This window comes from Polypterus senegalus, chromosome 9, assembly GCF_016835505.1.
Source record: "Polypterus senegalus isolate Bchr_013 chromosome 9, ASM1683550v1, whole genome shotgun sequence".
Lineage (NCBI taxonomy): Eukaryota > Metazoa > Chordata > Cladistia > Polypteriformes > Polypteridae > Polypterus > Polypterus senegalus.
In genome coordinates, this window is record NC_053162.1 from 47,624,095 (window position 1) to 47,641,489 (window position 17,395).

Below are 17,395 nucleotides of genomic sequence, written 5' to 3' on the forward strand. Positions count from 1 at the left end.
GTTCCTTTATTTGCATCAACATCTGCACATCTTATTCAAGTTTGTCAGAGAGTCATTCATAGCTAAAAATGTTGTAGCTTTGTTCACACATAAGCAGATCTTGTAAATTCCCATGATACTCCTCTCTGGCTTTGTTCATGCATGTTCAAACCTGCAATTTAGCAATAAATTCCTGGAGTGACCAATCTGTGTAAATGGGACATTATATTGCTCAAAATGAAGGGGAAGTAGTATGATGGGATGAGCACTTTTTCAGCCTGTACTATGAGAAAAAAATAAAACTGTCAATCTCATTTTTACTTTTTTCTATGGAATAATTGAAATACTATATCGACTAGCACTTAACATATTTCTGTTCTTTGGTGAAGATTAAATGATGCCTTAGTTCTTACTTCAGCCCTCCTAAGTGCTAAAGAGTAAGGCCTACTTTAAAAACTCTCATTTTTACCCCCCCACCATTCCAGAATGTTTATTCACCTTGAAACTATCAGTTGCACAAGCCTAACAAGTTCATACACACAACCCACACGCACTGAGAGACCAGGGGCCTCATGTATAAACGGTGCGTACGCACAGAAATGTTGCGTAAGAACTTTTCCACGTTCAAATCGCGATGTATAAAACCTACACTTGGCGTAAAGCCTCGCACTTTTCCACGGTACCTCATGCCTTGTCGTACGCAAGTTCTCCGCTCGGTTTTGCAGACTGGCGGCACCCAGCGTCAAAGCAGTGCTACTGTTCCTGTGTGGTTACTCATTATTTTCCTGACGCGGCTTTATAAATACACTGAAACTAACCGCATATTGTTTATTAGTGTAACGCATCTGATTGTAATTAACTTGTAACAATATAATGGTCCCGGGAACAGCCATAGTATTCCAAATACCATAACTGCTTTAGCGTTGCTACTCTCACTTCCCCTTCTTCTTCTTCTTCTTCTTCTTCTTTCAGCTCCTCCCGTTAGGAGTTGCCACAGCGGATCATCTTTTTCCATATAACTCTCACTGCACGACTCGGAGTACTTATATTACTGTATCTGAGTGTGAATCACAGCAGCAGCTGATCGGAAAGAGAATTATCGCTATACAGCTTCAAGGACACGCTGCCTCAGCCACTGCAAAACGTTTTAAAGCCTTTCCTGTACAGACCTCGCGGTTCAGAAACAGTTTCATCCCAAGAACTATAAACACACTGAATCAATTGCACCTTGTAGAACGGTTTGTACTTATAAGTACAATCACCCCACTGTAAACTTGCACTATAGTTATAATATCGCACAACCTGAGCCACTTTATAAAGCACGTATTTACATGTGATGACGATATCATTTTTAAGGTGAAATGCAGCAAAATATGTTTATTAAATTATACAGATAAAACTTTAACTTCATTTAAATAATCTATATTCTTCACTGGGAGTGTCGTTAAGGATAGAATAATTAAACATGTACTACGAAGATATTTCAATGTTCCTTAAAACGTTTTGAAGAATCGGGCTAAGCTTACAGATGGCTTAACTTCTATTACAGAGCTGATTGTGTGGCGATCGGTTACTTGGGAAAGAAAAGCCCTGACTGCAGGACGGCTACGCCAATATATATTGAATATAAAACAGAAAGAAAATAACAACAGATAAAAACGCAGCGACAAATTTCGGCAAAAGTTAAATGCTTGTGTCATGAGCACGAGGCGGCTATGCAGGGTCTGCAATGGACGAGGCCATCCACCGTGCATAAGCTACCTTACTGACATTGGCGGGCGAAGGAGCCACCGATTCTTCCTCTGCCCAGTGCCACCACAAGCCTAGAGCCGCCCCGAGTACTGCTGCAATAAATTATTTCATCGAAGTGAAACACATTTTTAATAACGTGCTTTAACTCCTATCATCATGAAAATGATATCATGTATACATCTCAGTATTTTAGTTATTCAGAGAGCTGTAATATCACGAATGTAATGGATTCTGTGTCCAGTTGGAGGAAGAGAGCCGGTTTAAGAAGCAAGTAGTGATTCACACACATAGGCACATAGAAGATCAAATACAAAACAAAGCATTTAACGTGCTACTTTAATAACGATGTGATTTGAGAAACTGGTTAATTAAACGATTTTAAGATGAAGTTTATGATGTTCTACTTTAATGACAAAATAAACTACGTGATTAAAGTGGAAATGTCGAGATTGAAGTTGACATTTCGTGCTTTTTCCCCACCGTGTGCCTTTTTTCTCTGTACCCTAATAAACTTTCATATGACACTCAGACAGTGGGCTTACAACTCTTCTTTTCACGGCGACTTTGATATGTGACTTCTTTTTTATTTCTGGCACTGTGCGATTTTGTGAACGTGAGCTTTCAAATTTCTCCAACACACTATGTCACTCGATCAACTTCCTTTTGTTGATTATACTGCGGTTTATTTGAACAAATGGTATGTTTTTCCATTGCCTCCACTTGGTATTTGCTGAAATTCTTATATTTCCCCCTGTGCTTTTCCCATTGTCTTTCCACAGAAGGCTGAGTTTAAGGGCGATTTATATTCATTTACATATTCAAAAAAAGGCGTAATTCTGGGAGGAGTTGGGGCGTTACATAAAGCGTGCACGAGCGTTAGTTTTCACGCTGATCGGGATTTATGTAGCGGAAGAACGTGGAAGTTGGGAGTATGCACAGTTTCCTGCATCTGGATTTTTCTGTGCGTAAGCACATTTCGGCCTTTGTGCTTACGCCATGTTATAGTGCAAGTTCTACGCATGGCATTATACATGAGGCCCCAGGGGACTAACTTTCTTAGTGGGCAGGCGATGTTATTTTTAATCAGAGAATACTCCTGTATCTTTACTAAACAGTTTCACATTGAAACAGTTTATTTTAGGAGTTTGTGGAAAAAAATTTTGAATAGAATAATATGAGCAACTGCAAACTTAACACCCTCCAGATATCCATCATTCCTAAACAATTATGAAACATGAAACCAGGCTTATTAGCCTAATTAAAGCTAAAACTGTCTAACAGTACATTGACTGGGATGTTACTGGGGAGTTGTGTTCTTCTGTCCATTAAAAAAATGGTAATGACATTTACAATTGCTAAAGTTGTAACTAACATAAAAGACAAATAGCCTGTCATGTTCTTTCTTGCACTTTTTTTTTGGGGTATATTGCAACGTTGGCTCTACCATCTTTGTCATTCTTGAACCATCAATAATCATGCCTGAGATGAGCCGTGCAATGAGGTCACTTAATAGATAATGGGGTAGTGCATATCAGTAAAAGTTTATTTTCAAAAAAAGCAAAAAACAATGTTCAAAAATGCAGTGTATTCTTCATAATAATCAAATAAATAAATCAAAAATAAGTTCCGTAAAAAATTAGCTCTTTCATGATCGCAAACATAAATAAATCCAGAATAAAACCATGCAGACATCAGGTTCCCTTTCTTTTCTTGTCTCTTGACATGCAGCATCTTTCACTCTAAGTCTCCCCAGCTCAGCCCATCGGGTTTTGCAGCCAGCGGAAACAAAAGCAGCTGCAATCCCACCTTCAGGCTCTTGTCCCGACTGCTTCAGACTGTATTTGTCATGTTTATAGCCAGTCCTCTGTCTCCGACCATGCTCTCTTGGCATAGATCAGATCCATGAGAAAGAACGTCCTGTTTGGCCCTATTACCCCTGAACTGATCAGAGGAGCACAACTCAACACCAGAGCAAGGACTGCTCACTCCCCCCACTGGGATACTGACAGTCTGCCTCAGTACTATCATGTCATCCTTGAACATCCCAAATCTGTCTTCTTTTCTTGCTCAGACTCTCACCCTTATAGCTCCATGGATGCAGCATCCTAATTATGACCCACAGAAAGTCAAATGAGGAAATTAGTTAGTGTGCATATGAGGGAGTGGTTGGATCTGTTTCCTAATTAAACATCTCAGAGCCCGAGGACACAACACCTATAAAGCCTGAACCATACCATTTTTATTTAAAAACACGTATCTCCAAAATCCATCGCATATACTTTATTAATCCCTGGGAGGAAATTGTCTTAAATTAGCACTCCACCCAAAAATGATACTCTTTTGTATCAGTTATGTAACTCTTCATAGTTTGTAGTGATTGCCTAGAAAAACTTTGAATGTAGTGTTTACATGGAGATTAGTGATAAAATTTCTGATGCATTGTGCTTCAATGGAGACTCAAACGGAACCAAAATGAAACAGTTTCAAAACATCCCTGAAAAATCGTAAATTTACACACAATTCAAATGTTTGTCAGCATATGAATAGATGCCTATGTCCCAAACACATTTTCGCTAATGTATTTTTTAAATAAACGATTTTAATAAATCTTTACATACATGCCAATGAAGCAAGGTTTTGAATCAGAGACCTACCCTCCCCCTCATTTAACACGATATTAAAATTACAGAACTGGGTCTGAGGGAGATGTAATGTACAAATAGATTAAAAGTTAAAGAAAAGCAAGTGAAAACATTATATGTTGGATAGCATTCTTGTATTTGTACATATCTGAGATGCATCAAAAAGCAAAATGTCAACTGAGTTTTGCAGTTTTACAAGCTGCCACTGAATAACCCTGAAGTAGTGCAACTTTTGCTACTGCTCTGAACATAAATGTGACGACTGATGAATGCTCCACTGCCAAGCATAACAATGTTTTCTTGAAGTGCTATTTTACAAATTTTTACCAAAATACACCTGTTTAAATGATTTAATAAACGTAAATGAGTAATCCAACATACTAATCTTAATAATAAGATGGCGGTATGCAATTGCATAGTGGTTTACACTGGTGCCTTACAGCTCCAGAAAACTTGCATAAATTCTAGCATGAAATGTTGGTGAGGAGGTTGCACATTCCCAACGTTTCTGCTTGATTATCCCTTGGAGTACTCAGTGTTTTACCTCTCATACCACTAACATTCACATGTTAGCTTAAATTGCAACTACAAAATGCACCAGCAGGAGCAATTACGTACGAGTTTGCCTCAGAGTGTTTTCCATACTGTACCCAGTACTGCCAGAATAAGATGGAGGCCCCAGGATTCTGAACTGGACAAAACAAGATTCAAAGATTAAGTAAATGCATTTAAAATTCCCTAAATGTTCTATATAAAAGAAGTAAACAGTAAAGGAGCCCTTCACTTTTGAAATGACATCTAACCACTACTACTCATTGGAATGCTTTATTATTCGGCATATTGCATCACTAAAACAAACGTTGACCATGAGGAACAATACATTAGTACACATGTTAACATGAATTAGTCATGTACTGTACAGGCAACAAACGAAGACCCAATAAGTCAGTTTAAGTGAATGAGCAATGTGCATATTTAAAAAAACATTTTAACCCATAGTTTAATAAGAATGTACAGTACCTTATCAACAATCCTGCCAGTGACACCCATTCCATTGAGAATTGTAACATTAACAATTGTTGGCATTCCTCCATAGTATATTGGCTGGGAACAATATGGCCACATATATGGGCATTCAGTCATGTCAATATAGCTTGGACTAAGGCTAGAAATAAATAATAAAATCATTAATAATCACATTATTATACATGTAGACAGTGTGCAACAAACTGATGAAAATTAAAAAAAAAAAAAACACTTTCCATTCCTTCTATCTCATACTGAACATTATCTTGAAGCTAACTTCTTTTTTTTATTAAAAAAAATATATATTACAATACAAAATGACAGAAATGTCCAAATTCGTGCTGAACACACAGGGACAGGAAATGCATAAATAAAATATTGCATACAGCTAAAGCTAGCAAACAAAATGTTGCTTAACTCTTTTACAGGCAAAATTAAAAACAGGCAGTGAAACAAAAGAAGCATAAGCAATGTTTAAGTAAGGTACAAAGGTTTTACAAAGATAAATGCTCTACTTGAAATTTGGCCTAAAAAAAATCACTAAGTCGTAATCTAAAAGCTGACTTATAGAGTAAAGCTGCAAGTATGAAAAAATGACTTCCAACACTAACATAAAGCACAAAGAAAAATACAACACCACCTTGCCAGAAGGAAAAACAACCCTCATTAGAATGACATTTTTGGGTAAATTTAAATCTAATCCTTGTTAAGTCCAGCCAAAACAGTTTATAATGCTATTAATTAATATTGTTCTATTTTCTGTAATACTTTGTTTTAGTTAACAAGAACCATCATTACTAAAAAATCTGCCATACAGAGACATAAAAAAAATAATATTTAACATAACAGAAAATGCAAATAATCTAGATAATAAAATACCAAAATAAGAACACATGCAAATCTCACCTTGCCTGGGGTTTATAGCTGTTAAGTATCTGGAAAGCTTTAAGGAGGTCCAGTTTGCCATGTCCCTGCTCAAACATGTTGACACCAGGAAGTCTTCGGGCAGATGCAATAAGGGCCTGCTTCATACTGGCAGGGTTCACAAGGTCTCGATTTTGGACTGTGCTGTAGTTCCCATCAATACAAAAAAATACACACAATTATATATATTTAAAATAAATCACAACTTTCACATTTAACATACTTCCTAAGTGGTGGTAATTTTTTTTTTAAGAAACACAAGATCAAACAACTACATACATAAATAAATAGCTTTCCTTGTGATAGTAAACACTGGTACAATATACCGGCACCTTGGCCACTACAACTGGTCATGGCATTGACTGCGAATTAACTGATTCTATAATGAATTATGTACTGAGAATAAGCTGTATTCAAGTTTCATCAAGTTAGTGCAAATGTGGGTTTTCACAAATTAATCTAATTGCTACTCCAAAGAAAGCCTTGCTACTAACAGGCACAGTCTATGCACTTCTTTTCAAATGATTGGTTGGCCTTCCACTCACACACTTCGATCCTGCGGATTCACGGCTGTTACGAGGAAGATGATCAGTCACTTAGACTCAAAGCAAAGAATGAATTAGAGAGAGACTGCATTTCATTAAAATATACAAAAAGTTTGGAATGTTCTTTAAAACTCAATCAAAATAAGTCCCGATTGCTTTGCATTTTTTTGTAGAAAGTAGAACTTGTTAATAAATTGGCGCAGTGGTAGCACTGTTGTCTCTTAGTAAAAAGAACATGGGTTTACTTTCTGGGTCCTCCCGGCTTGGAGTTTGCAAAAAGAGCTTTGATTAGTGAGAAAAGCGCTAAATAAATGTAAAGAATTATTTATTAACATTCATCATAGATTTCAGAATTCTGTTTGTAATTTTAAACTGACAAGCAAAATATTAGGCAGTATGGCACACGTGATGATTTTCAATTTCAAATTATAAAACATTATGTTTCACCAAATAAACAAAACATGTAGCATTGGGATTCTCTGCCTCTATATACCTTCACAACTCGTCAAACTTGATCCATACGCGACATATGTGTACCACCACCTTTTTGTGTACAAAAGCAGTTCTCTCTCCCTCTCTATATTATATATTTTGTATACTGCTTTTGTAAACTATATATATACACATACACACACACACAAATGAATAAATAATATGAAATATATATAAATATATATAATCACCTACGAGCCACCTTGAAGGTTTAACATCCAACACCATTAAATTGTAACACCAATAATCTTTCGATATAAAAGTGGTCGGGATTGTCCTTCCGTTCCGGGAGTGCTACGCAGGCGCGGAGTTTCACACACGCCCCGTCCATTTTGCAATGCACGATGGGATTTGTAGTTTCGTTTTACCAGTTTGGTCCCCAGCCGGGGTCCTCCAGACCACGAGGGGGGGTCCACCCTGGTTATGTTGGGGGCCTTGGTTAAAGGGCTTGGAAGCCCAGCCCTGTAGGGCCCCGTGGCCACCGCCAGGCGGTGCCCCAGTGCCTGAATATCCCTGGAGCCCAGCATTTCCGCCACACCAGGAAGTGCTGGGAGGAAGACGACGGGGGACACCCGGACGGCTTCCGGGTGCGTAGCCGGCACTTCCGCCACGCTGGGGCGTGGCTTCGGAGGAATGCCGGGAAGCAGCTGGAGCCCATCCGGGTTCCCATTTAAGGGGCCGCCTCCCTCCAGTCATCGGCAGAAGTCGGGTGGAAGAGGACGGAGCTGGAGGGACGACTAGAGGCAGCCAGGAGAAAGGCACTGGAACTGTGTGGCCTGGACATTGGGGGAATCTGTACTGGAGGCACTGGGGTTTGTGAATATTACAAATAAATGTGTGTTGGGTGAACATAAGATGTCCGTCTGTCCGGGCCAGCGTCCACACCAGGTAAAAGATTATTTTCTACTCCAGACTGTGCGATATCTTCTTCTTCTTCTTTCTTACTATATAAAAGCGGTCGGGATTGTCCTTCCGTCCCGTAAGTGGAAAGCGTAGCGGCATTCCGCTTATCACAAACCTACTACTTGCAGCTTGCGGTACGAAGCGACATGATGTGAGCAGAGTTCTGGTGCTCCCATCGTTCCCTTGCTTTTGTGCGCGATGCGCTGGAAAAATAGCAAAATTATGTCTCTGGAAATAACTAATGCTGATGGAGTACAAACGCCTCACCGCGTGTAGTAAATATCGGGGGGTTCAAAAGGGCGACCTCAATATAGAAAAAAAGTTTAAATTTAATCACAAAAATAACAGAAACTACGAGTATTAAAGTAATACCGCTCAAATGCAATATAACCAAATTAACGAGTTTGTATAAAATATCAAATTGATCTACATATTGAATTGCCTTAAGAAGTGGTCAACTTAAAAGTCGGTCGCCTTAAAAGCCGGGTCAGCCTAGTAAAGAAGAAAATCTTGAACTACTGCTAAGACAATTAAATGTGTTAAAACAGTACCAATATCTCAAAAAAATAAATTTGTATTGTTAATATCTTAAGCTGTTTAAAATATATATTTTTTAATTTTTAGCTTTTCGCTTCACTTTCTTTATACCTTGCTAAAAGTGTAACAGCACCAGCAATAACTGGGGAAGCAACACTGGTTCCTGAGAGAGAGCGGCATCCACCTTTCATTCCAGACCCACGGACACCAGACCCATAGGTCACAATATCTGGTTTGACTCGACCATAACCACCAGGCAGCTCCTGTAAAAACAAATCAATAACAATGAGTCCACTTTAATGTACTAAAAAAAAATACAAAAAATTAAAAATAATAAATAAAATCACACAATCTACTAAAAAAAAAAATAATAATAATAATCACAAATTGAAAACTCTCATTTAACAAGTATTCAGACACTTTGCTCTGGTACTACAGACCCCTACAGAGAGTTCCTTGGACGTCATGGTTTGGTTTTTGTCCCGACATGCAGTGTGACCCTATATAAACAGGCGTCTGCCTTCCTAAATAACGTCCAGTCAATTCAATTTTCCACAGGTGGACAAGTACTAGACACATCAAGGATAACTGAAGCAAACAGGATGCTCCTGGACACAATTTGGAGTGCCACAGAAAAGGGTCTGAATACTTATATGCAATGAGGTTTTGATTTTTAATACATTTGCAAACCTTTATGAAAACGTCTTCACTTTGTCATTATTTAATTTAATTATTTGATTTGATATACAGGCAGTCCCCAGGTTACGGACATCCGACCTACGACATACGAACGGGGCCGCAGCTGTGACGCATGCGCCTCAGTAACTGCCGTTCCGTCATCTTCAGCCTGGGTACGCTGCAAGCGGTGGCTGGACAGAGGCTGGAGGGGTGATTTCGCTGCTCGCGCAGTGTAGCGTCTCTCGGGCGGCAAGCGGTTTCACTGCCCGCCCACCACACACAGCTGCCCGTTCATTCTCGGTGGGCAGCTGGTAATACTGCAAGCGGTGACCCCGTTGTAGCTGAACGGAGGCCACTGAGGGTGAACGGGGCGGCGGGGGGTAGCATTGTAGTGTGCATCGGATAGCTGCATGTTGAATGGGGGCGGTGGTGCGGTGAAAACTGCAGGCAGCATACTGTAGTGGAGGTGACTGTGAGGTGGGCTGGTGATGAACCGCCCCTCGCTGCCCCCATTCATTCTCAATAGCAAGCCTGCTTGTACTGTTACACACATAGCAGGATGCTGTCTCTTGTCAGTACAGGGCAGTCCAGATCTAATTATGCAGATCCAGATTGTCTGGATGACTTTGATTTATTCAGGAACAATTCCAGTTCGGCGCAAAGACGATTCTTCATGTCGTCAGTTCGCACACTTCTCGATGATCCGGGATTTTTCAGGTAATTTTCTATGTAATAAACAGAATAATTTATAGCGTAATGAAAATTGCATGATCAGATCTGGACCACCCTATACATCAGATGTGTTGACGTCTGGTACCTTCCTGCTGTGATAACGTGTACAGTGCTGTGCAGAAGAGCTCATCTTAACCTAAAGTCTCTGAAACACTAATCTGATGCAAGTGCTGGTGATACAGTAAAGAAGAGAAAAACCATCACCATTAAAAATAAAGTAGAAATAATAAAAAGGTCAGAGAGAGGCGAAACTCCATCATTCATTGGCAGAGCACTTGGTTACAGTCGGTCAACAACAACATTTATTAAAATAATGTACCTGTTCCGACTTACATACAAATTCAACTTAAGTACAAAACTACAGTCCCTATCTCGTATGTAACCTGGGGACTGCCTGTACTATGTTAATCCCCAAGAGGAAATTGTCTTTTTGCATGACCATATGGGCCACTAAATGTAGATTAACAGACAAAAATGACAAATGTGTCCATTTAAAATTCAATCTTCAACACAATTAAGTGTGCAGAAAGTGAAGGAGTCTAAATAAATTAATCAGAAACAAATAAAATGCAGGCGATATAAAAGTTTATTTTGGAAAATTGGTTACGGACTAGCAAAATAAAAATAAAGTAACTTAATTTCCACCAGATACAAATTACTTTAAATTCTCACCTCAAAACTGACTAAAAAATATTAGCTTAATAAAACACAAAAAAAACTTGTGCTTTAGTGCTAAATCAGCAGTTTGAAAGTACAAAATGACAAAAAAATTTAAATTGAATCCATTTTACACATATTATTTAACATGTTCCAAGTAAGTGACTTATTAATTATAAGTGCTAAAAAAGATGAACCTGTGTATGTGCTCCAGGAAATTATATATATATATATATATATATATATATATATATATATATATATATATATATATATATATATACATATAAAAAAAAAAAAAAGTTGTACCCATGTAGTCATTCCCCTGGAAGAAAACCGAGCAATGTTGTCTTCAAAATCGATCCCTCCTACGCCAATTACATCCATCTGGTCAGCTGGATTATTAAGTGTTCTGTTAAAATATCAATATTAAACGTAATTAAGTGTACATAACAAGAAAGTAACTGAAGCAGTTGGAGCCACTAGTAACTGTTTCTTCAGTAATCCTGACAAATCCATACACTTCCTCTTTTTTATTGTGCATCTCTTCATTTTATTTATATATGTGCTGAAGAAAATGTTTAATATTATTTTTACATGCACTACAGGCATATGGTGTTGTCTTTATGAATTGGAACACAGAATTCGAAGTACTAGTTTTTGGTACATACATGTACAAATTAAATTACTTTTGTAATGAAAAAGTGAATATGATGTAAAAGTGCATAATGCTTCCCTTTATATCTATACTTTGGCTTAGAGCACTACAATTTTTCCTAAACTATCCCATAATAAAGTAAGAAGTAATGCTGAGACTTACAGATTTAAAGCAATCTGAAGTAGCAAGTGACAATTTCACAATTTGGCTGTAAGCCCCTTTGCATGTGAGAACTGCACCAACTGACATCACTATACCCTTGATTTATTCCTTTAAAAGGCCTTTCCAAAGCCTCTTCTACAGTCATTTTTCATGATTTTTTTTCCAAACCACTGATTGACTGGGGTCCATTTGTACAGTTTAGTTGTGCTATTAACACAGAGCAAAAAATACTTTAGACATTAAACTTTATCATTTCATTGCTTGAGTTACATGTCCTTAATTAACCATGCAGTGATTTAAAAAAAACAAACCAAAAAAAAAAAAACACACAACTAACAATGCTAATTATGTGACAACTGATCAGGGCTCTCCCAAAATATAAATGAAAACAAAACTTTGTAAAAACCTGACCTGTAAACAAAGCAATCTCTGTGCCAACAATAACACTAAATGTTTACTTATATGCCTATTCATACAAAGAATGTAGCTCAAAATGCTTAATTGGTGGGCTGATTACATTTTCAAAGGCAGTGCAATCTTAAATTTTAATATAAAATAAATAAATGAATGCTATAAGTCAACCTTTTACTACCCAAGTCATACGTTTATTAACCATTTTTGCTGAAACGTATACCCAAATAAACCAACCAGCTAATTACACATAATGCAAATTTTACCATTCTGTAAACTTATGCAATAAATTAATAAACTACAGATCAAGGTAAAGTATCCTATTTTTAAATGGCCCCATCTGCTTCACTGCTTAATCAAACAAGCAAAAGTTAAACATTTGCTTTGCAACTCTACATGAAAGGACCTTTTTTGTTTCCTTACTTACCCATACAAGGGCCCATCATTCCCAATTGCAGAGACCATGATAACCTTGTTGGCAGTAAGCTCCCAAACCTAAACAGGAAAACAAAAAAAATGTTTATTTTAAAACAGAGATGAAACTTAAATGTGTATGTCTCATACTGAACTGGAACTTATTATCTTTCCACTAGCTGATTACCCATTGACTTCGCTCACTGAGTGCAAGGGGAAAAAAATGTAGTACAGGTGCCGGTCACAAAATTAGAATATCATGACAAAGTTGATTTATTTCAGTAATTCCATTCAAAAAGTGAAACTTGTATATTAGATTCATTCATTACATACAGACTGATGTATTTCAAATGTTTATTTCTTTTAATTTTGATTATTATAACTGACAACTAATGAAAGTCCCAAATTCAGTATCTCAGAAAATTAGAATATTGTGAAAAGGTTCAATATTGAAGACACCTGGTGCCACACTCTAATCAGCTAATTAACTCAAAACACCTGCAAAAGCCTTTAAATGGTCTCACAGTCTAGTTCTGTAGGCTACACAATCATGGGGAAGACTGCTGACTTGACAGTTGTCCAAAAGACGACCATTGACACCTTGCACAAGGAGGGCAAGACACAAAAGGTCATTGCTAAAGAGGCTGGCTGTTCACAGAGCTCTGTGTCCAAGCACATTAATAGAGAGGTGAAGGAAGGACAAGACGTGGTAGAAAAAAGTGTACAAGCAATAGGGATAACCGCACCCTGGAGAGGAGTGTGAAACAAAACCCATTCCAAACTGTGGGGGAGTTTCACAAAGAGTGGACTGCAGCTGGAGTCAGTGCTTCAAGAACCACCACGCACAGACGTATGCAAGACATGGGCTTCAGCTGTCGCATTCCTTGTGTCACGCCACTCTTGAACAACAGCATCAGAAGCGTCTCGCCTGGGCTAAAGACAAAAAGGACTGGACTGATGCTGAGTGGTCCAAAGTTATGTTCTCTGATGAAAGTAAATTTTACATTTCCTTTGGAAATCAAGGTCCCAGAGTCTGGAGGAAGAGAGGAGAGGCACAGAATCCACGTTGCTTGAGGTCCAGTGTAAAGTTTCCACAGTCAGTGATAGTTTGGGGTGCCATGTCATCTGCTGGTGTTGGTCCATTGTGTTTTCTGAGGTCCAAGGTCAACGCAGCCGTCTAATAGGAAGTTTTAGAGCACTTCATACTTCCTGCTGCTGACGAACTTTATGGAGATGCAGATTTCATTTTCCAACAGGACCTGGCACCTGCACAAAGTGCCAAAGCTACCAATATCTGGTTTAAGGACCATGGTATCCCTGTTCTTGATTGGCCAGCAAACTCGCCTGACCTTAACCCCATAGAAAATATATGGGGTATTGTGAAGAGGAAGATGCAATATGCCAGACCCAACAATTCAGAAGAGATAAAGGCCACTATCAGAGCAACATGGGCTCTCATAACACCTGAGCAGTGCCACAGACTGATCGACTTCATGCCACGCCGCATTGCTGCAGTAATTCAGGCCAAAGGAGCCCCAACTAAATATTGAGTGCTGTACATGCTCATACTTTTCATGTTCATATCTTTCAGCTGGCCAACATTTCTAAAAATCCTTTTTTTGCATTGGTCTTGATTGATATTCTAATTTTCCGAGATACTGAATTTGGGACTTTCATTAGTTGTCAGTTATAATAATCAAAATTAAAAGAAATAAACATTTGAAATACATCAGTCTGTGTGTAATGAATAAATCTAATAAACAAGTTTCACTTTTTGAATGGAATTACTGAAATAAATCAACTTTGTCATGATATTCTAATTTTATGACCGGCACCTGTATATAAATTATTAAACAGTAAAGCATTAACATGTAAGAAGTAAAAATATATTGAGCAGTACTGGAGTGCTTTTAGGTAAAGTACATTTTAAAGGTGCTATAACACAACAGGTAGGTAGCACTAACAGCAGCTTAAATGTATTTGGATCATCTCTCGGTAGCAGATCCCTTGTGAAAGGTGCTACATGATCATTGTGGTATCTATTTTCTATACGATCCTGCAAATTTCTGCCTGACAACCTTGCACTACATGCCTGTGATTTAAGAGAAAAATTATTCTGAGAAATGTGAATGCTGCCCTTCCGTGATTAACAGGCAGAAGGTCCAAACAATTCCCAAGTCCAAAACTTAACATGAAGAGGTCAGTACATCTTCTTAGATGTAAACACTCCATCATCTTAAAAGAATTAATCACAAAAGCAACATTGAATGTTGCGGGGTTTTAATGACCTGAACTCCCCTTAAGGGACAGTAAGTAGTTGTGCAGCGCAATTTACAAAGAGAGTTTTGCTTCGACTGCACCAATCACACTCATTCACAAAGATTTACAGTCTCCCGGGAGAAGAGGTGGACTCGAATTGTCACAAACAGCACGAGAAGAGAGGACGGCGCCTGAAACTGCGAAGCTCTTGAGCCGACGGAGCAGCCCAACATTCCATGCCTCCTAGCATCCACTTTGTTCTCACGATCCTACGCCGCGGAAGGCGGTGTCGTCTGCACATTGTTTACAGCTCGGCGCAGTTAGAAAGTAGAAAGACGCAAAGCTGTTTTCCTCACCTCTTCTACTATCAAGTACTGCCAATTTAAAAAAAAAAGTTATAATGTGGCGGTTTCTGCGACAGTCATGTGGGCGAATAAATAAAACGTCTCTGTCAGAACGTGCCTGGCGGCGGATGGGTGAGCGCTGGATTCCAAAGAGGAGGGCTGGGAGAGGGCGACGCGGAGTGCACTTCTATGGGATAGATCGGCGTGTCTATGTTTACTTCTTTTCAAAATTAGTAAAATAACTCACACAAAAAATAAAATTCATAAAGACGATATAAAAATGGCGTCCACAAACTAAGTGATTAGTTCCTGTATTATAATATGTTCTGTGGTCATACGTAATTTCCATTTCAAACACGAAAAGAATTTTAAATTTTATATTATATAGATTGCAGTGACCTGTTCATTGTTCCAGTTATGATTTTGGTCTAAACAAAGAGCTGTTTACGGCCTGAGGTTTGACAGACGCATATTTGTAGTATACCTAAACTAAAAAACAAGAAATATTTAAATATACACAATTTTATGATTGATTATTTGAAAGTGAAGTCTGTTTCCTTGTACAATTACATATTGAGATCACAATGGCCTGTGGTTACCCACCCCATTATTCCAATTCACATAAACCAACGGAAAAATAAGCAACTGAGACTAACAATGAGCGTATCACAATACATTCAGAGGCGGACATTTAGTATTTAAAAAAATTAAAACCCTTACTGTTTTGCTTAGGGCCTTATACTTATCAAACAAGTGGCAAAAATATACTAGAGATTGACAACTGCACACTTGTTACAAAGCCAAACACAAATATAAATTAAAGAGAAAATGTGATTGTTGTGATACAATTTTATTTATATTTTAGTGTTTTTTTTGGTCATGACTAAAGCAATTTACTTCTTACTTCCAAAAGTATTATTAAAATATCAAACCTTGTCAACAAAAGGATGGTCCATGAAGTCAGGTCCTCCAATACTAAGGTTTAAAACATCGATTTTCTTTAATATAGCATAGTTGAATGCATCCAAGAACCAAGAAGTGTATGATACCTAGGAATAACATTGTACTTTAGCATGTTTAATTTTTCAGCAGTCATTTTTTGCATGTTTAACTTTAACACAAGCTAAACGCTGGATGTGTTATGAAAGTAGCATTTGAATATAAGCAGTCAGTTACCTGATTGTTAGTAAAAACTCTGAATATGTGCAGCTCTGAATCAGGGGCAAAGCCTTGGCATTCTCTCATACTTGCAATCACACCAGCTACAAATGTACCATGGCCCAATCCTTGAAATAAGAGGGGGGAAAAATCTTTTTACCATTACACTTATCATTAAACTTTCAAATTTCTAGCTATACAGTATTCAAGAATGACAAAGCCAAAGTTGAGAAAATATACAGTATCTATTATTAATAGGCTAATCAAATTAAAACCATGTCAGGATGTTTTAGGTACATTAGCATATAATACAAAAAGCACCTACTATCAGTATCATATCTGTCTGAAACAAACCCAGCTCCCAGTGAACCAATTTTGTTAACGTTTGGCACAATTACTCCTGAATGGAATTTGTTGGGGAAAGTTGAGTTTTCACTGAGATATCTCAAATAGATCACATTGTACAAATTTTTCAAATTTCACAAATTCAAACTGAAAAGCATTGACAGATTTTCGAAGTAATCCATTTCACAACATTCTGAGGGACTGCCATTAAAAAATGTGTTCATGGTTTCAAATTCACCTTTGGTGAGGGTGCTTCAGCTTATATATATTATGCATATTTCCCTTCTTTATGGTTTGTACATGAAGTAAAGAGTCTGAATTTCATTTTTAATTTTTTTATAAATTTGCAAAAATTTCTAAACTCTTGCTTTGTCATCTGAGTGTTACTTGATTTTGGGAAAAATAATTTAAATGATTTTAGCACAAAGCTGCAACATAGCAAAATGTAAAAAAGTGAATGGGTCTGAATACTTTCTGAATCCATCGTAACACTGATACTACACCTGTTTACAGCATGCATGTAATTTGTGACCCAAGTATTAATCTGACCAAAAACATGAATCTATCCAGCTTTGGACAATGCTGTTATAGATACAGGGTCTTAAGCTCAAGACTGTTATGGTATTCATGTCTTGATTTTAGGAGCGCTGAGAGAGGATGACGGAAAATTCTTGCTTTTGAGCTACTGGCTTCCAAGCATTTTCTCAGTCACTATTATATTGCATGTGGAGTTGGATGTTTTTTTTGTGTTTATGCACATGATCAGCTTACAGATAT

General features: G+C 37.8%; 1 protein-coding gene across 1 annotated transcript in view; it reads right to left on the bottom strand.

Moving 5' to 3' along the window:
• mbtps1 (membrane-bound transcription factor peptidase, site 1) overlaps window positions 1-17,395 on the bottom strand; it is a 94,555-nt gene that overhangs the window by 39,278 nt on the left and 37,882 nt on the right. Inside the window, exons 6-12 of the mRNA XM_039763080.1 lie at window positions 16,292-16,401; window positions 16,048-16,164; window positions 12,526-12,593; window positions 11,177-11,279; window positions 8,912-9,063; window positions 6,306-6,467; window positions 5,394-5,538 (exon numbers count right to left, since the gene is read on the bottom strand). Coding sequence (XP_039619014.1) covers window positions 5,394-5,538; window positions 6,306-6,467; window positions 8,912-9,063; window positions 11,177-11,279; window positions 12,526-12,593; window positions 16,048-16,164; window positions 16,292-16,401 — 857 coding nt within the window. The remainder of the gene's footprint in view (window positions 1-5,393; window positions 5,539-6,305; window positions 6,468-8,911; window positions 9,064-11,176; window positions 11,280-12,525; window positions 12,594-16,047; window positions 16,165-16,291; window positions 16,402-17,395) is intronic.